The 21,214-nt window shown below is 38.3% G+C and overlaps 1 protein-coding gene across 1 annotated transcript in view; it reads left to right on the forward strand.

The window, feature by feature from the left end:
• The window catches only part of LOC101316611 (fibrous sheath-interacting protein 2-like), a 58,753-nt gene extending 41,200 nt beyond the window's left edge, over positions 1 to 17,553 (forward strand). The window contains 18 exon segments of the mRNA XM_073799572.1: positions 1 to 547; positions 924 to 1,291; positions 1,294 to 1,519; positions 1,521 to 2,605; positions 2,608 to 2,761; positions 2,967 to 3,274; positions 3,277 to 3,318; positions 3,321 to 3,401; positions 3,404 to 4,302; positions 4,304 to 4,916; positions 4,919 to 6,635; positions 6,637 to 7,878; positions 7,910 to 8,016; positions 8,019 to 8,065; positions 10,681 to 11,175; positions 12,220 to 12,320; positions 13,460 to 13,506; positions 17,390 to 17,553. Of these exon segments, the coding sequence (XP_073655673.1) occupies positions 1 to 547; positions 924 to 1,291; positions 1,294 to 1,519; positions 1,521 to 2,605; positions 2,608 to 2,761; positions 2,967 to 3,274; positions 3,277 to 3,318; positions 3,321 to 3,401; positions 3,404 to 4,302; positions 4,304 to 4,916; positions 4,919 to 6,635; positions 6,637 to 7,878; positions 7,910 to 8,016; positions 8,019 to 8,065; positions 10,681 to 11,175; positions 12,220 to 12,320; positions 13,460 to 13,506; positions 17,390 to 17,553 (8,243 nt within the window).
• The last annotated feature ends 3,661 nt before the right edge of the window (positions 17,554 to 21,214 follow it).

Below are 21,214 nucleotides of genomic sequence, written 5' to 3' on the forward strand. Positions count from 1 at the left end.
AATTACCAAGGTCAACATTCAACAGGCTATACTACCATCCTAACATTCAACAGGCTATTACTACCATCCTAACACACGCATTTTTAGAAGATGTCATCAGAAGACTATTATCTCAGCTCATTCCTCCACCCAGCGAGGCTTCATGCTTGGGAAAGAAATACTTAATGACTTTGGATTTTAATGAGATGGCCACCTATATAATAAATAAGGTTTTGTTAGCCATTTCAAAGCATAAGATTTGGCTCACTAAATACGATTGTCAATATCTATATACAGAAAAAACCCTTCAAAATATGCTGGAGTCTGTTTATAATAATATTTTGCAGATGTCTGGCTTGATTGCATCAATACAGAAAAGTATAGAAAGCCAGAGCCTAATAATGGTTGACCGAATGGCCAGTCTTATTATTCAAGAGATTATTGAAAATCATCTTCAACCCTTTTTGTGTGAAGAGGGCTTACCTCATTCAACGACTCTATTGGATGAAATACCAAATATGGTTAAAGAGGTTCTCAGTGAAGTCACAGGGTCACACAGACCCCAGAAGCCATCATCACTAGGTATGGACTTTTTTTTTTTAATTTTTTTTAAAACTAGATCCTTACTCTATCTACAGTTTCCCCTTTCTTCTTTGCCTTTAATATTTATTTATTTATTTATTTATTTTTGTCTGTGTTGGGTCTTGGTTTCTGTGCGAGGGCTTTCTCTAGTTGCGGCAAGAGGGGGCCACTCTTCATCGCGGTGTGCAGGCCTCTCACTATCGCGGCCTCTCTTGTTGCGGAGCACAGGCTCCAGACGCGCAGGCTCAGTAGTTGTGGCTCACGGGCCTAGGTGCTCCACGGCATGTGGGATCCTCCCAGACCAGAGCTCGAACCCATGTCCCCTGCATTGGCAGGCAGATTCTCAACCACTGCGCCACCAGGGAAACCCCACTAGGTATGGACTTTTATCCTAATGCATTTGTAGAAGAAATTGTTGCCAGACTATTTGCAAAGCTCTTCGATCCAAAATATAACACTGAGTGTGATTTGGATAAAGTGACCCAAAAAATAGTAAACTCAATAAACAACCATTTTAACAAAGCTAAAATCTGCATTCTTCATGATGACCAAGAGCAGCCATTCCCCACTGTAGATACAGACACTGTGGATGAACTTGTCAATCCAGTTTATGAAAATGTTCTGAAACAGCATGGGCTGGCCCCTGAGGTTGATAATAAAGAACTCAAAGACAGTGATATTTTTGTGGAAAACATTACCAATTTAATCATAGCAGATATTTCTGATTATCTTTTCATCCACTGTTTTCTGGGGATTTGTCGGCTTCTTCCTATGCTACTTTAACAGCAGAAAACATTATTCAGAACATCTTTAGTGGCATCACTGAACCTACCCAGCCAAGCCAGCATTTATCTCCATATAACACCTTGCTGCCATACACATTTTTAGAAGACATAATCAGAGTATTATTATCTAGAATCTTTCCTTCTTCATCTAACATGGTTCTATACAGTGAAACTCCAAGATAGATCAGGAATTAATCACAGCGAAATCTCTTCAAAGTTAATCAGTGATATTAGGATGAAAATTTCCCAACGTGAAATTCGATTTTCAAAAGATGAAGATGAAACCGAATCTGTTTATTCAAAGGATGATGCTCAGCGTCTCGTTGATTCCACATTCAGAAATATCTTGCAAAACTCTGGGTCTCAAGAAGCAGTTGAGCACGATAACACAAGCAGTGACAATGTTCTTATTGATAGAATAGCAGGTTTTATCATTAAAAATATCTGTCAACAACATCTTCATCCATTTGTGTATGGAAAGTTGTCATTTCCCTCATCATATGCATACTTTGATAGTATGAGAAGAAGGCAATGTTTTTTTGCCAGTGTTTACTCCTCAGCCTTTTTGGAAGATGTTATCTCTGGGGTTTTAAGCAAAATATTCCACAGGGTATTAGGTATTGTGCAAACAAAATCACTAAGAGATTCAGAAAAAGAACTGTTGGAAACAGCTGGAAAACTCATATATTTGATAATGGAAGAATTCTCAAAAGTTCAAGTTAGCATCCTAGAAAATGCTAAGGAACAACTGTGCTTGCCCCTAGTAGATAGAGACATAATGATAAAAATTATTGACACGGCATATAGCAAAGTTTTACAAGAATGTGAACTGGAACCTAATAAAGACCTTCTCGGTGACACCAAGACACTGGCGGAGAGGGTAACTAAAATTATCCTGGCTGAAGTTTTTGATTTCCGAATTCCTCCACATTTCATAGCAAAGCTGCCTTTTAAATCATACTCAAAACTCAATGCTGATGTTTTGATAAAGAGAGTTCATTATGCGATCAGTAAATCAAGACTCCGAAGACAGACTTGTACAATATATACCACCATATTATCATATACACATTTGGAAAATATAGTCACTCGGGTTTTATCTCAGATATGTCCATTGAACTGCAGTGCAGAAGACCCATGCCTTTCGCAGTCACACTTCAGCAACACAGTTGTGAGAATGATCGATGAGATCATGTCAATAATTTCTAAACATGCAACATGCATTATTAAAGATGGAAGTGAAAAACAAAATGTGATTTCAGAAAAGATATCCAGGCTATGGTTGATGCCATTTATAATGACATTTCTAATTCAAATCTATACCAGTCTCTTTCAAAAGATAAAAAAGGCATAAGTAATATACCTGTTACAAAAATAGCAAGTTATATAAGGGAGATATTTAACCATCATCTTGAGTCATTCTTTTTTCTTGCGGTACGCGGGCCTCTCACTGCTGTGGCCTCTCCCGTTGCGGAGCACAGGCTCCGGACGCACAGGCCCAGTGGCCATGGCTCACGGGCCCAGCTGCTCCGCAGCATGTGGGATCTTCCCGGACCGGGACACGAACCCGTGTCCCCCACATCGGCAGGCGGACTCTCAACCACTGCGCCACCAGGGAAGCCCCCATCTTGAGTCATTCTTATCTGGAGATAAAACTCTTCCTTCAGGTACAGTGGATCAAACTTATCAACAGAGAGCAATAGATCCTAAACAAAGAGAATTATCTTTCATTGTGAATTCAGCCATCTTTTTGGAGGAAGTAATTTCTGAGCTTTTATGCAAAATCCTTCATGTATTCTCACATAATGTCCTGGCTGCCGAAAACCCATGTAAAGCAAAAGCCAATGTTACTGATATTGTTACAAGATTAGTAAAATCAATTGTGCTGGAGTTCACCAGATCACAAATTTTAGTTGCAGATCACTTGGATGAAATCTGTATTTTTCAGAAGGATATAAAGAAATGGTTAAAAAACTATCAACATTATTTATGAAAAAATATTAGATGATTATCGATCTCTGGTTCATGTTTATAGAGCTATACAAAATGATGCTGTCAATTTGGGGGAAAAATGTATTATTTGCTGTTAGGAGAATTTTATGATTATCAGGTGGAGTCATTAGTTACAGGAGAATTAGCAACTTCTTCCTATTCCTCCCTCCAAGAGGAGAACATCATCAGAAATGTACTTGACACCATCAACGATGATAGCCATGACTTGCCATCATGCATCACTGTATTGCCTCGTTCCCTTTTAGAAGATATGATTTACAAGCTTCTAGCACATATGTTCCCTTCATCTGAGACTGAAACAGAACCAAATGAGGAAGAGGTGCCACCAGATTATGAGTTTGTGAACAGTGCTTCAAAACTAACTGATGATATCATAACAGAAATTTCTGAACATGAGATTAGACTTGCCAAGGCAGAGGAGCATGTGGAGAGTTGGCAATTAGGGGTAATCAATAACTTCGTTGACTCCATATGTAACAATATTATTTAAAAAATTAAGTTTGAAGATGAAGTACAGAAAGATACATGCAAAAGAGGAGGCTCATTCCTCAGGAGAATAGCTGGTTTCATTATGGAGGTAATTGTGGACCACCATCCGCAGCTATTTTTATGTGAGGAAGAATCATTTCCCAGTGACTTACCCCAAAATGACCATGTCACTGAACTCTTGAATCCCATGAAAGAAAAAATACAGTCCTTCCCACAGGTTTCTGTATACTCTGCTGCATTTTTGGAAGATGTTGTAATTGACCTTGTTCGCAAATTTTATACTCTACCAAGAATTGCTGAAAATCCTAAGGACAAAGAGATATCAGAAAGAGATATCATGGGTCTAGCTATAAAATTTGCAAATGCCCTGATAGGGGAATTTAGGAAAAGTGAAATTAAAGTTCTAGCGAATGCTGAAAAAATGTTTTCATTTCCACCGATAGATAAAGAGACAAGTCGATAAAGTATCTGATTCTGTGTATGATGAGGTCATAGACATATATGGATCTAAAAATGTTCAGAAACATGATAGAAGTAACATTGTTATAGAGATGATTGCTGTTTTGGCCAAGAAGGCAATCTCTGCTTTCCAGATTCAACCACTTTTTTCGGGAAGCTGGTCTTCCACCTTCTTTTCATTTCTAGATGTGGATAGCATCATCCAAAGAGTTCAAGAACTACCATATAAAACCTTTACAAAGATAAAGAGAAGCTTGAAGGAGAGCCCAGTTTCTTCACTAGAACAATTATCTACACTTATTCCTCTAACCTCAGACCTGAAAGACAAAATGGACACTTCGGAAATAGATGGAAGAGCACTTAACAGAAAAGAGAACTTCAAAAAGGAGAAGACATCAATGAAAACAGGCAGCATCCAGAAGCCAGTATGTACCAATATACATAGCATTATGAAGAGCGAAGTAACTACCCTAGCATCAGGGTGAGGTGGAGGTGTGCCAAAGAAAAAGAAAGAGGATGAAAAGAAAAAGGAAAGTTCAATTGGAAAAGATAATGAGAAGGTATCGAAACTCACTTCAACAACAACCAGTGTGAAAAGTAAAGATACTCGGGGCCAGATTTGGGTACAGAACTTACAAAGAATGAAATCAAGAAGAAAGACCGTTTGGCTAGAAAAGATGAGAAAGGGTGAGGTGATGAGGTATACCAAAATCTTTCACCAGCTATCGATGATACAAAAAACAAGGTTGTCCTGGAACCAGATTTTAAAATAGATGATAAAAAGAAGAGTGACAAGAAAAAAGAAAGTTCATTAGGAAAACGGGACAAACCTTTTGAATTACCATCTCTGAAATCCAAGGTGAGATACAGAGAGATCCAAAAGAAGAGAAGAGATTCTCCAGCTTACGCAGTTACAGATGACAAACAGATCTTGCATTCTAAACATGCCCAAAATGTCACTGGAATCATTTACAGAAATGTTTTAGAAATATCTTCTTTCCAAGGACCAGTGGATGACTCAAAATCCCCAAATCCTGTAGGTGATAAAGCAGCATATGTAACTCAAGCGGATGGCAAGGATTTTGCAAAACCTGCTTCAATGAATTCAGCTAAACAGAATGCTCCTGCAAAAGAGGAAGAGAATGAGAAAAGTAAAGATAAAGAGATTAAAAGTACACCTAGTAAACGGGACAATCCTCAGAACCCACCAGAATATAAACCCGGGATTTTCCCTGCTAACTTTTTAGAAGATGTTATCTCTGAAATAGTTAACAAATTGATTTTTTCTTCCTCATCGGATACAGATGATGCATGTCAAAATGTAAGCAGAGGTGTAAATCAAGCTGAGCTCTATGACACGGCTATGAAACTGATTGATTCCCTGTTAAAGGAGTTTTCAGATGCTCAAATTAAAGTATTAAAGCCAGATCAAGGAAGTAGGTTCCTACCATCTGAAGATAACATTTCATCAGTTCATAAAGTACCTCTCAGGCAAAAAGAACTGTCTGTGGAAAAAAGACCTCCCAAGAAAAAGATAATTATGGATAATATACCACCCATGCATAACACGGCACCTGCAACTAAAATACCTTCTTCAGATCAGGCATCTTTTATAGCTAAAATACCATAAATCAATAAAATTTTGGTCAATAAGATTGTTCACTCCTCTATATGCAATATTTTGCAGGAGTATAGATCTCAAGACTCTATTTGCGAGGACATAAAGAGTAATGTTGAAAAATTAGCAAGAAGGCTAGCTAATGCAGTAATAGAAGAAACTTTTCAGTATCAGCTAAACTTGCTACTTTATGATGAGACTCCAGATTCAGTATGTTTGCCTCTAGAATCTAAGGAGGTTATGAAAAATGTCCATAAGGTGGCCCAGACAGCCTGCAAAGAATGTTAGATATCATCGCTATATACCATAATGCTGCTTTATGAATTTTTAGAAAGGATAATTTCTTCTCTTCTTTCAAAAATTTTCTCAACAGTAGCCAATGCTAAAACAGAAATATCTGAGGATAATTTGTACACAGAATTGGACTTCCTTCAAATGAAATTAGCAAGTATAGTTATAACAGAGATCTCCAAAAATGAAGATATGATTATACATTATGTAGAATCTTTACATCCTAATGATGATGAAATTATTCAATTAGTGGTTAAGACTATTTATAATAATCTTTTGCAACAATTTGGATCTCAAGAGAGCATACAAAAGTGTGTCAGCAGTGGTTGCAAAATCCTTTCAGAAGGCATAGTTAATTTAGTTGTACAAGAAGTGACCAGAAATCACCTACAGAACTATTTTTCTGGAGAACTAACGCCACTGTAAAGAAGTTGACAGTGTTGTTGAAAATATCCTTAAAGATGTTATCCAAACCACTGAAATTCCCCAGCCTCAGCCATCACAGGCTTACAAACTGCCTTTTAACATAATAGAAGAAATTGCTATAAATTTTTTGTCAAAGCTTCTATTTAAGTTTCCAAAGCGGATAAGGAACAAAACAATTCTCTAAATGCTGAAATGCAAAAAAATAAGCTCAAAAATCTTAAATTCATTCCAAGAATATATCTCTAAAAGTCAGATTACAGTAGTACTACAGGTCAAAGAATCATCCACTGTATCTTTAGCAGACAGTGCGACTATTGAAAAAGTAGTTAATTCTGTTTATAACACTGTTTTAAAGCACTCTGGCTCCCATATTTCAGTATATAAAGATTTAACAGGTAAGAACAATGTCCTCTCTGATATAATAGGATTTTTAATGGTGAAGGAAATTTCCAATTCAGAATTTCATCCTCAAGTAGAGGAAGAAACATCAAGTTCAGAGTTAGCTCTGGAAGCTGTCAAAATTATGGAAAAGATGGCTAAGATTACTGATGATCTTAAGTCAAAGAAAAAACCTTCATCCAAAAAAGAGGCTGTATTAGATGCCAGGTTTTTAGAGGAAACACTTGCCTTGTTCTTGGCTAAACTAGTAAAGTTGCCAAGTGCCTCAAGCAAAGATGCTAAAAACTTATCAAAGCCTGAGTTAAATAAAATTGCATCTCAATTGACAAAATCCGTGACAACTGAAATTTCCAGAAAAAACATTAGTATTGTAGCTGCTAATCCTGAAGAAAAATTTTTAAATCCAGAAAGTATAGAAATTATTTCTTAGATGGCCGATTCTGTTTATAATCATGTACTACAACAATCTGGAACACATGAAGAACTTTATCATGACATGAAAGGTACAAACCACATCTTTCCTAAAGAGGTGGCTTCTTTAATAATCAGGAAAGTTTCCAATTGTCCATTAGAAACAATTAGCCCAGAAGATTCACATGCTAATCTCTTTGGCGATCTGGACATTGGTCAAATTGTTGAAAAGGCACATGAGCATGCTGTCAAAATGGAACCTGAGCTACAGCAAAAAGGGTTACATCAAGGTTTAAGGCAAGAGGAGCTTTCAGTTAGGATAATTCTTCACCGTGGGAAACAACCCATCAATATTGATCCAGACATTGGTACAGAACACTTAGGGGTCATTTCTATAAAAACTCAATTGCTAAAAAAAAAAAAAAAAAAAAACTCAATTGCTTAAGAAGCTGCAGGTGGAGTGTTTAGCTAGAACTGGACACAGCATTGAAACACTGAGAAGAGGGTCAATAAGTGGGAAGAGTTACTCAACTGATACACCTGATACAAGAAAGAGAAAGACAAATGCATCTCTTTGGATCAGGCGGGACGACTGAACATAAAGCTGTTAGAGGTAAGTGCAAAAGGCACTAGTGAAAAGAAATGAGCAGTCAGTGAGACCTGGCTGTCCTTCTGTGATTTCCTTCCTCAGGTAGGTCTACAGGAATGCATTTGTACAATATGGTCAATTTTCTCTTGTGCATCCCAGTAGAACCGAGGACTCCGATTCCTCCAATACAATCCTCTGCTTTCCTGGGACTAACCCCATCAGCAATGTGGCTCAGTGTAAAGGTGGCAGGCTAGTTTCCATTAGCCAGTCAAACTGAACTGCCATTTTCTGAAGAACGGGAGTACAGAGAAATACCCTTAACAGCAAACAAGACTGATTGGAATTGTAGTCCTCATTTGGCAACTCAGAGGAAATGCAGTTTTTACAATCACCACAGTTCTTTTTAATGGATATACATTATCATAGTACTATATGGATCTAGAAGGACCAGTTAGAATATCAGCTAAACTAGCCTCTATTAGAGATTGAAATCCTCAAACTTAATTTAAGGTTCCACAGTAGTATTGTTTTTATTTAGCAACATTCATCAACAAACATTAGACTGCAAGCTCTTTAGAGTTCGTTTCTCCTTATTTCACTTTTGTTACATAACACCTTCCCAGTTCTCCATATTCTTACATCCTCAGGATGTACTCGGTTTCTTTCCTCTTCTACCCTTGTCCTAGACCCAGTTGTCTTCATGCTGCTATTTTTATGAACTAGTTTCTCTGCAGTCCCATATTTGGGCTCCAAATGTACTTCAATAACGGGGACCTGAAATGCAGAAATGCTGTCCCTGGTACAACGCATCTATTGAAAAAGTAGTTAGTTCTGTTTACTGATCTTAGGGATGATGTTGCCAGGAGATGGAGTTACACCGATCCAGCCCAATATTCTCATTTAACGCCAAAGCCCCTAGGTAAAAACTTTGCAAACGGAGCAAAGTTCTATGGGACCAGCCTGCCTGAAGCCTAGGCCTAGGAGTATGTTTTCATTACCATTATTTTCCAACTCACTGAACTAAGTCTAAGAGCTGGTGAATACATTGATGGATACTTGTTTTGTCTCAAATACTGAGACTTTCATAGACACTGATGGAATCGCCTTGGTCCTTAGTTTCTTGGACTAGATGAAGGTCTTTTCTAGCTCTAAAATGTCCTTTTCTCTCTGGGTTCTCAAAGTTATATTAGCATTTACTTAGTAGTCTTCATTTATATGTAAGTAACTCCGTGGGCACAAAACCTGTTTGTCTAAACTGTAGAACATTACTCCCAAGTCATTACTTCTTAATCATGTGCAGAAATATCTATCAGTTCTTCTTCTTGGCAACCTGCTTTCTTCTCTTACATCCTTTATCAGTACTTTAACTATCTCTTTATAGCCTAGAGGAACTTGGAAGAGAATAGCTAATCCAAAACAACTACCCCTGCTAATCTTAAGGGAAGCAAAAGCTGTCTTAAGGAAACTAGACGTAGATGGTGCAGCAAGTTTCAGCCATGTTTTGATGCTATCTGGATAGCAGTGCCATCCATCCCCAGCATGAGGATGAGGGTTGCAGAAAGAACAGATCAGTTTAGGGAACCCAGACAACTCCCGGGCTATTGCTCAGTCAGAAATCCACAAGCAGGGTTTCATTTGCTATTTGGAGGTACCAAAACTTCCCAATACACCAGACACATGCCTATTAAAGGCTCATACAGTGTTACATTCCAAAGCCATATAGAATGATTTTTGATTTTTTGAACCACTTTCCTTCCACCAGCACAAATAACCAAAATTGATTGTGTTTCCATTTCTTACAGAAGTTCTTTAATTTTGTATTGCACAAAAGATATTCCTTTAAGGCAGCATTTATCTGAAAATCTGGTTTGCAGTGTTGCAAAGAGATCTAAGATTGATAACTCAAATTAACTTAAAAGTTCTGTGGCATCATCAAAAGGCTACAGAAATGGGAGAAGTCATTTGTTTAATTAAAACTGTCTCTTCCTTGATCTGTCTTTAACATTGCAAAATGGAAAGTGACACTTGACTAGGGAGGTGAGGAGAATGAAGATTTGCTCTTTGAAGCTTCCTTTAGAAAATACATTCAAAGGATTAGGGTGTGGAGGGGTGAGGAGTGAACATTCAAAGTCCTTCACAATTTTGGCTATTACTCATCATTTTAAAAAATCCAAGTCAGCCAATACTTTGTCTTTTTTCATGAAAATTTCTGTATTTAGTTCGTCTATTAGTTCCCTACTAAGAAGTTTAGAAAAACATTTAATCATGTCTAAATCTGTTAAAAAACTTTCAAGACAAGTGATGAAAACAGTGTAATTAAAGTATTTGTGCATTTTGCACCTCTTGGCGAGTAAAAGGTAAAATTTGAAGCAAGAGAAAGAACCTTAGGGTTTCTTCTTTGAACTGGAGTGATAATCTTGAATGCAAAACAAATTATAGAAATGAGCAAATATTGCTTGTGATCTTCATTTATTTCTTCTTTTAAATATATCACTAATATATAAGTAAAAGCACTTGAAGATAAATAATTTTACTAAATTGAAACTAGATACCATGTGAAAGTTGCCTTATTACAATAGAACCACAGCAAAAAAGACTGAGGCGATTGTTTTTAATATTCATTGTCTCTTTAATTCCAGACTGCTAGTAGGAATTCATTTCAGAGTTTAATAAAGCCTGACATCACCAAAGTGGAGCTTTTAAAAGATGTCCAAAGCAAAAAAGATCTTATCATTCGGTTGATAACTCATGATATTAATCAAGAAGTTTTACAAAAGAAAGCAGAAGAGAGCTTTACTTCTGATGAAGATGAAGTTGTTTTACAAGAGGTTGTAAAAGAAGAATTTCCAGAAGGCCCACCTGAAAATCAAATAAAAGAAGACGTGAAGCCCACTGCCAGCACAGGGGCTTTTCCCAAGCCACTGATGAGCAAAAGCAATCTGAAAAAATTTTTGTCACTAGGAAAATGTTGTCAGCCAAAATCCAGTGTAACTACAATTACTGAAGCATCACCAGCTCAAAAGACAGAATCTAAACAGACACAAATAAGAACTGTTTCTAAAGTTGATGTAACTACCTCAAAATTCTCGACTGACACAAACTCTTCCTCTTGGGAGAAAAAGACACAACTGAGCGTAAGTGTGAGAACTTTAAGTATCAGTGACTGGGTTTCTATAGAAAGGGTAGAGAGTTTCACAAACTTAGTACAAGTAATATACACTGGGTAGGAAGACAAGGGCACAAACTAGATCTAGGCAGTCTCTCCCACCTCTGACGATATTTACAACAAAAGGGAAATGATTAACAGATGAAGCCAGGAGCTTCAGTTGAAGAAAAACAGATCATGGAAAGAGTCCTAGGCTAGTTAGAAGGACAAGAAAAACAGAAAATGGAAACCAGTTAGGAGAAATACAAGCTAATTATTTAAAATGATAGATTGCATTCTTTTTTTGTACTCTTAACTATAAATATTCATTGGAAGTTTTGTGCATACAAACTCCATGCCAGTGGGCAGGACCAGAAGATGGGCTTGGAGGGGAGTAAAAAGATTCATGCAAATTCAGCCTATCTGGGTTTGAATTCTGACTTTGCCACTTAGTAGCTATGTGACCTTTGGGCAAGTTACTTAACCAACTATTTTCTTAAAAATTACTTACCCGGCTTGTTGAAACATAGCAAGTTAGTTGAATATGTTGAATGTTCCTCCTGTAATCAGCCCATAAACTCCACTATCACTTTGACACACAGCTCTTGTCCCTGGTTCTGTATCCTTCTAGTGATGGTCTGGGCCTCACTGACCTCTTGGGTTGGCCCTACCCCCAAAATTGTATCTTATCATGTGTATGGAGATTACATATGATTTAGAATTTCCTGGTAAGACAATTCCCTGGATTATCCATTTGCAGTGATTCCCACTTAACCCAGAAGCTGCACTGAACCAGAGAAAATAAAACACAGGGATACAATTCTGGCCAGTTCAGGAGCTCATCAGGTCAATAGCCTTAACACAGACTCTAATCTATTTATTGGGATCTATTTATTTACTGGGAAGCCATGTGAAATTTCAGGACCAAACAAAGTGTGCTTGGTCAGAAATGCTGGCAGTATATGTTACAGTATATTTTATTTGATTTGTTGTAAACTCTCCTTTGTGTTTTACCTGACTTGTACTTTTCCAGGGAATAGAAATGAAATCTAGCACCAAACCGACACATTACTTCATACATAGAATTATGAGTTCATCCTCATATAATGAAGAGGATCTGCCTTCATTTTCTCGGTACAGTCAGTTAAAGCAATACTAGTTGACTAAGGAAATAGAAATCTGAAATGAAGATTATGCTGATCGAAGAATGGGCCACTCAAGTAAACCTGTGAGGAAGCCAGTGTTTAGCCCTTCAACCTCCCCTCACTCCTTCCCCTAACTCCCCTCTGTGGTTACTTCCTGGGCCTTCCCTTCCCATCTTCTCTCCCATTCCTATTTATCTGGTCTCCACTTCTCCTGGGACCTACTTTCTAGTATAGTGATCTACAGTATGGTTAGATTAAGTCTTTAACTAATGTGTTAGGTTCTTGAACCTGGGAGACAGGCCCTGAGTCAATAGTCCCCACTCTAATGGCCCACCTAAAGGAGTTCATATTTAGTTCCCATATGTCCCTAAATGCTCAACCGGGTGGCACTGTCAGAAGAATCCCAAGAATGGAGGGGGCGGTGTAAGTTGGAGCATTCAGGGAAGAATTCTCAAAAGCAGTGGAGTTTGAGTTGGGCCTTAAAAGATGGATAAGATTTAGATAAGACCATCCAGGTTGGAGAAGACTACAAGAGAAAGGCTGGACTATGCAGTACCTATAGGGACAGGGCGGAACAAAGTACACTGCAGACTTGAAGTCTGATTAATACTTTTTCTAGAATAGCCAAAACGTGTCTAAAATCGTTCTTGTGTTTATAAGAATATTCACAAACTGGGAACAGTAGCACTTTGTATCATGGGAGAAATAGGGCATAGGAGAAAAATCAACCTTGTTCTAACTATATTCTTTTCCACCTGGCACTATGAAATTAAGTTTTCTTTTTGACCTGATGCCATTTTAGGACATCGCTCCTGGCCTACCACTGGCCCTATCTCCCGTCACGATTGTTTTAACATAAATAATTAGTAATGCAGGCAAATCTCAATTATTTGTATCATTGCATAAGAAAAGGGCAAACATATAAAACCAAATAAAGTCAATGTAGCAATCATTTTTCATTATTTCACAATAATCATTTTATCATTTTTACTTGAGAACTCAGAGACATACCATTCCAGGTTTGCATCTATATGAATAATGACTTTGACAGGTTGTTCTTTAACTAGTATTCCTTTAACAAGTATAAAATACAAAGAAAATGAAATGTTTTTTACCTTTTTCTTTTAGTGGTGATGACGAGCATCCCTCAGATCCAACTGCCAAAATAACAGAAGGTTGGATTGATTATTTTTTCATTCAAATTAGATAGTATTTAAAAAAGAGACTTTGTTCATTGAATTGATGAATTTTCCTGTCAAACCTAAAGTTAATACTGAGCCTTCCGGTAGGTTGATCTACATTGGGGGAGTACTGGGTCAGATAACTAGTTAACATGAGCCAACTAGTTTGCTTTTTCTGAAACACTAATAATATTTCATTAATAATTTTGGTGGAAAGTATGTGGTGTGACTATAATTATGAGTTTACAATTACCAGGCTCCTGTGGGAAATATCTAGGAAATAAGGGTTTATCACATCTATATGTGGACTACAGCCCATGCTACTAGGATTTAATCATCTCTTTAACAGTGTATGTTTGTATTTAAAGTGATAAAATGGAAAAACCTACAAGCAAGATTACTCTTCCCAGCAAGGATCTCATTCAGATTCGACGGAGAAATTAAAACCTTTACAGACAAGCAAAAGCTAAGAGAATTCAGCACCACCAAACCAGCTTTACAACAAATGCTAAAGGAACTCCTCTAGGCAGGAAACACAAGAGAAGGAAAAGACTTACAATAAGAAATCCAAAACAATTAAGAAAATAGTAAGAGGAACATACATATCAATAATTACCTTAAACGTGAATGGATTAAATGCTCCCACCAAAAGACATAGACTGGCTGAAAGGATACAAAAACAACACCCATATATATGCTGTCTACAAGAGACCCACTTCAGACCTAGGGACACATACAGACTGAAAGTGAGGGGATGGAAAAAGATATTCCATGCAAGTGGAAATCAAAAGAAAGCTGGAGTAGCAATTCTCATATCAGACAAAATAGACTTTAAAATAAAGACTATTAGAAGAGACAAAGAAGGGCACTACATAATGATCAAGGGATCAATCCAAGAAGAAGATATAACAATTGGAAATATTTATGAACCCAACATAGGAGCACCTCAATACATAAGGCAAATGCTAACAGTCATAAAAGGGGAAATCAACAGTAACACAATCATAGTAGGGGACTTTAACACCCCACTTTCACCAATGGACAGATCATCCAAAATGAAAATAAATAAGGAAACACAAGCTTTAAATGATACATTAAACAAGATGGACTTAATTGATATTTATAGGACATTCCATCCAAAAACAACAGAATACACATTCTTCTCAAGTGCTCATGGAACATTCTCCAGGATAGATCATATCTTGGGTCACAAATCAACCCTTGGTAAATTTAAGAAATTTGAAACCGTGTCAAGCATCTTTTCCGACCATAACGCTGTGAGACTAGGTATCAATTACAGGAAAAAATCTGTAAAAAATACAAATACATGGAAGCTAAACAATACACTACTAAATAACCAAGAGATCACTGAAGAAATCAAAGGGGAAATCAGAAAATACCTAGAAACAAATGACAATGAAAACGCGATGACCCAAAAACCTATGGGATGCAGCAAAAGCAGTTCTAAGAGGGAAGTTTATAGCACTACAATCCTACCTCAAGAAACAAGAAACATCTCAAATAAACAATCTAACCTTACACCTAAAGCAATTAGAGAAAGAAGAACAAAAAAACCCAAAGTTAGCAGAAGGAAAGAAATCATAAAGATCTGATCAAAACTCCTGTATTCAAAATGACATAATTGAGAGCTTTATTATAAAATGATAAATATGTTGTACATGAAGTGCCATCTTCTGAAGAATATAGGCTGGCCAGGGCACTTTCGCATTGATAGAAGGTGATAAACTACATCTCAGAATTGCATCTCAGAATTGAGCAGTGACCAAGGACATCCTGCAGAGTTCAGTGGCAAGTAGAAAAGATCCCATCTAGGTTTCTAACTAGCATGTCCAATCAAAGAGTAAAATCATTCTTCTGTGCCTTTAGTTTGACAGGGACACCTCCTCCCAACCCCTGCATTCGGCATATTACAGGAACTCACTGGGAAGCAGTTATAAATTCAAATAACATACTTTTGCTCTGATAAGGGCTTTTGGAGGAAGAAATGCAGAAATGGCCACCTTGTGCTAAGATGCTCAAAGTAGTAAAAGCCCCATAGAGGATAATTTATTAGAAATTACAATGATGCCTGTTTATGAAAACCGACAAAAAAGGGGGGACTTCTGGACCAACACATGCCCATTATAGCTTATGGTGTATTTTTTACAGATAGGGTTTTATTGGGAATCTAAATCAGTTCATGGTATGAAGTGTCATTCTATAGCACTTGGCATGCATCACGGCCCATCCACTTTTGCCATAAACACCCCAGACATGTCTCTCTCTTCAGTGACCAGTACCAACCAGGTCTCTTCAGAGTGACCACTGTGCTGCCCACAAGCTGATCTAAGCAGCATCAGGGTGTCTTGAAGGAGAGCTGGTCTCACCAACCTTGCTCCATTTTGACATATGTAACTCCTACTTCCAATACACTGAGAATGCCACACCTACTACTTGATTTCTCTTTTCAGCAGCTTTGCTTTGAAAGGAATATGACTTGTTAGCCAAAGGGTTCATTGTGCCCCTAGGGATGAACTTTGTGTGTGCTGTCATTCTAGCCAGTGCCCATCTTGAACAATATGCAGAATCTATTAGTGACTGCAAACTAGGGGCAGTGTCTCAAAGTGTCATTCAGAGACTGCTTGCACCAGCATCACCCAGGATGCTTATTTGCAGAATCCTGGCCCTTCTCCAGACCTGCACAGTCAGTATTCTCAGGGAAATCGTGTCCAGGCATCTGCATTTTTAACAAGACCCACAAATTGCAAAAACAAAGCTTCATTTTTCCCCTCAACATTTTCAGAATGTGGCTTTGCGGTACATATCTCAATCCTGTAACTGTCTTTGTCTTGCTTTTTCAGAGATCTCTCCATTCAAGCCTTTATCTTTCCCTCTGCAGATTTTGGCTTTTTCCTTATTAATTTCTTCATTGTTCTTATTTTGTTTAAACTACCAGCACATTCCAGTACTGCATTATTAATCTGAAAACCTGAACTATTTTCCCCCTTATTTGGGGGTAAATTTGCTATCTGCTACCTTAGTTTTAATCATAGATCCTTGAAGTTCCTAAGGTTATACTGCTAGAGAAGATAAAAACTAGGGAACTGCAAGAGGTATAGGAGAACTTTGTCTTTTACTAGAAATAAGAAGGTATGTGCTTTATTGCCCTGTGTCTTTTCATGACATCCTGTCATGATGCATCCGCAACATAGATAACTGCTCATTTCTGTCCTTACAGATACAACAATCATTTCATTAACATAAACTATGATATACTTTAAATAAGAGCCCGTTGCATAAAACAAGTGGTGCAGAAAAATTGGTCTAAATGGAGACTCTTATTGGCCACATAAGTCCTTTATAGCTCACACAACAAACAGATCACTTGGGGTTAGTCAACTGAAAATTTACCCAAAGTGAGTGAGAAACGATAGCCTTTTTAAATGCACTGCTGCTTCTGCCTGGATATTTTGAAATGGACACCAGTACTGTTGAGAGTTGAAAGTTACCTTTTCATGTGGAATTAGCTCAGCAGGCTTTTTTGGATAGTTATCTGCTAGCACGAGGGAGGCAAGGCACTGCTGAGCTGGCTCAAGAAGCATCAGGGTGCAGGGAGTGAAGAGCTGGCCTGCACATCAGAAAGCCTTGGCCCTAGGGCAAATCTGGCCACTTTCTACCCACATGACCTTAGATGAGGCATCTGACCTCACTGAATTTCTCCTGCTTCCTTCCCAGGGTTGTCAGAAGGAGAAAAATACTCTTTGTGAAAGCACTTTAAAAACCAAAAGCTATTATATAAATACTTCTTTCTGAATCCAAAATTATCACTCCCCTTGCCTGACAGCCTCAATTGGAAAGGCTGATAACTGACCACATTTCTCTTTTGGTTTGTTCACAGACTCTGATAAGCCCAGTACTTCCAAACAGGGGTCTGAAATGATGAGGAAGGTATCATCAGCTCTCTCCAAAGCGTTTTCAAGATCTAATGCCAATGTTCCCAAATCTTCCTCACCCTAACCCCCTCACCAAGACACAAGCTGACGCTGCTACACCTGATATCAATTAGCATGTTGACCTTCCTCAAAAAATAAATGGTTTTTGAAGCATGACGTTGTGTCCTACATGCTGATTTTTATACATACTGAAAACAAGAGCAAAGAAAAAAAAAGGCAGCTGGAGAAAAGGAAGGCTTGATAAATGCTTTTGATAAGCATTTTGGGATGAAAAGAGAAGCTGTGCCTCACATATAGATGCATCTAACAGGCAGTGTGGGGTTTAAGTTCTGCTCTTGAGGGCCCTGCAGCCTTGCTGGGAAGATGAGACTAACTTAGAAGCAAAAGTGTAACACCAATAAAACAACGTGTCATCACACATTTCAGGTGCCGTAGGGGTTCAAAGAAGGGAGTCATCGCTGTGAGCTGGAGTGGTAAGGATAAGTTTCCTGAAGGAACTAGAATTGAGGCAATCCTCAAAGGACCAGTAGGATTAGACAGGCCTGGAAAGCACCAAGGCCTTCCCCTTAGGTCACATAGCTGCATACAGTGCTGCCATGCCTGAATGATTTAGTTAGCACTGTCTGATACGATGTTCTACGATGATAGAAATGGTCTATATCTGCTCAGTCTGATATAGGAGGCACTAGCCCCACGTGGCTATTGTCACTAGTATGATTGAGGAACTCAGTTTTTCATTTTGATTTATTTCAATTTAAATAGCCACATGGGGCTATTGGTTCCCTTATTGGACAGTGCAAGTCTAATTGGTACATGGCCTCAGGGCCACCAGCCAATTCTGATTAGATTGAGGGATTCCCTGGAAGTTCACTTCCAAAGTCTATCCTCAAACACCTAAAGCAGTGTAGAGATCTGACTCCTCGGCAGGGGGGGGGGGGGGGTTTGAAGCCTCTAGGCATCCTCTTGGTCCCTTTAAGAGACACGAACCACCAATGTGGCCAGAGGGAAGCTCATGGTTTCCAATCATATTTGTGCCCCTGCACTTGCCAAAACTCAACTGACAGAGAAAGGATAGGCCCCATTGAGAACACCAAAGTCAAGGAATCACAAATAGCAAATTGGAACCTCACCTGCCAGCTGGCCTCAAACACTGCTTGGCTAAAAACTGCTTCCATGGGACAGAAACGTATGACGAAGATCACTCACTAGTCATTCTCATACCAAGGCTTTATCCAGGAATTTAGGCCAGTGGAAGGACTCAGATTTATACAAAATGCCCAAGGGAAATATTTCAAGGCAAGTAAATGTCTCTTACGCTGTACCTGTAGTCCATAAATGTTATGTTAACTGAACTTTAGTAAACAGAATGGCAGGCACTTCTGCCCAAATATCACATATACCCAAATTTGGCTGCCTTCACCTACTCACTCATTTCTGCCCTTACATACTGAAGTTCATCACAGGCAGCAGCATAAGTTTTAAAGTTAGTTTGTAAAGGTTCACAATAATGACCAACGCTGATCTTACATATGGCTTTGTTTTTGTTAAAAAGTAATACCAATCCAGTTTGGAATTCAAAAGTTACAAAAGGTACAGTGCAAAGTAAGGCTCCTTCCCTCTCCTTTCCCAAATGCTACCTGGTTCTCCTCTCCAGAAGCAATTTCTATTACCAATGGATAGAGTATCCTTCTCGAGATAGTCTATGGATAACAAGTGTATTATCGTATGACTTTAGAAAGAAGTCTAATTGAACATCCTCCCTCAAAACGGCAGAAAACAGAGAAAGAGGAAGAGAGGGAGGGAGGTGAGAATGAAGGAGAGAGAGAATGTGCACATGCTATCTGGCAGCTACTATGTCCTGATGTCACTGCTTGGGTCTGTTTCAATGGCTGCATTTGTAGCTTCAAATAAAGTCAGTCCTCATTTTTTAAAATGCTCTTTTGTCTAAGGAACTAAAGGTCAAAAGGTGAGCAGCAGAGTGGTAAGAAAGGCACCTACCATAGCTGTTCAAAGCCTGCTGGCCAAAATACATTAAGAATGTATGAGCTTGCAGCTCAATATCAAAAAAACAAACAACCCAATCCAAAAATGGGCAGAAGACCTAAATAGACATTTCTCCAAAGAAGATATACAGACTGCCAACAAACACATGAAACAATGCTCAACTTCATTAATCATTAGAGAAATGCAAATCAAAACTACAATGAGATATCATCTCACAACAGTCAGAATGGCCATCATCAAAAAATCTAGAAACAATAAATGCTGGAGAGGGTGTGGAGAAAAGGGAACCCTCTTGCACTGTTGGTGGGAATGTAAATTGATACAGCCACTGTGGAGAACAGTATGTAGGTTCCTTAAAAAACTACAAATAGAACTACCATATGACCCAGCAATCCCACTACTGGACATATACCCTGAGAAAACCATAATTCAAGAAGAGTCATGTACCAAAATGTTCATTGCAGCTCTATTTACAATAGCCAGGACATGGAAGCAACCTAAGTGTCCATCATCGGATGAATGGATAAAGAAGATGTGGCACATATATACAATGGAATATTACTCAGCCATAAAAAGAAATTGAGCTATTTGTAATGAGGTGGATGGACCTAGAGTCTGTCATACAGAGTGAAGTAAGTCAGAAAGAGAAAGACAAATACCGTATGCTAACACATATATATGGAATTTAAGAAAAAAAATGTCATGAAGAACCTAGGGGTAAGACAGGAATAAAGACACAGACGTACTAGAGAATGGACTTGAGGATATGGGGAGGGGGAAGGGTAAGCTGTGACAAAGCAAGAGAGAGGCATGGACATATATACACTACCAAACGTAAGGTAGATAGCTAGTGGGAAGTAGCCGCATAGCACAGGGAGATCAGCTCGGTGCTTTGTGACTGCCTGGAGGGGTGGGATAGGGAGCGTGGGAGGGAGGGAGACGTAAGAGGGAAGAGATATGGGAACATATGTATAACTGATTCACTTTGTTATAAAGCAGAAACTAACACACCATTGTAAAGCAATTATACTCCAATAAAGATGTAAAAAAAAAATTATACTAAGTGAAAGTCACCGAACACAAAAGGCCACATGTTGTATGATTCCACTTATATGAAATGTCCAGAATAGGTAAATCTACAGAAATGGAAAGCAGACTAGTGGTTGCCAGGGACAAGGAGGAAGAGGAAATGGAGAGTAGCTGCTCAATGGGTACAGGGTTTCATTTCGGGATGATTAAAGTTTTGGAACTAGATAGGGTTGGTGGTTTTACAACACTGTGAAGGCACCAAATGCCACTGAACATTCCCTTTAAAATGGCTAATTTTATGTTAATTTCTTCTCAATAAAATAAAGTTGTAAGGAAAAGATGTGGAGACATATCAACCAAAACAAAACAAAAAAAAAAACGTCTAAAATTTCAAAAAAGGGGGAGGGGAGGGGAGGTGGGAAGGGAGCAGGCTGATGTTAAGAATCCTTACCACATTCACCACAAGCTGTCTGAGCCTAGTGAAGCCACACTTCTCTACTCTATGGTTATACCTGCTAACTGGAAAGGTTACTGCAAGGGTTTTAAATATCTCACAAAGACTGGAATTCTAGAATTGCCTTCCTGGCCATTTCATCATAAATTGGGGTCACAAATTCAAGGGCCATATTTATGAACCCAAATTTAGGATACATACTCTGGTTAAGTACCAAAAGTACCAAGTATACTCCCAGGGACAATGGATTTTGCTCAAAAAT

This window comes from Tursiops truncatus, chromosome X (genome assembly GCF_011762595.2).
Source record: "Tursiops truncatus isolate mTurTru1 chromosome X, mTurTru1.mat.Y, whole genome shotgun sequence".
NCBI classification, from domain to species: Eukaryota; Metazoa; Chordata; class Mammalia; order Artiodactyla; family Delphinidae; genus Tursiops; species Tursiops truncatus.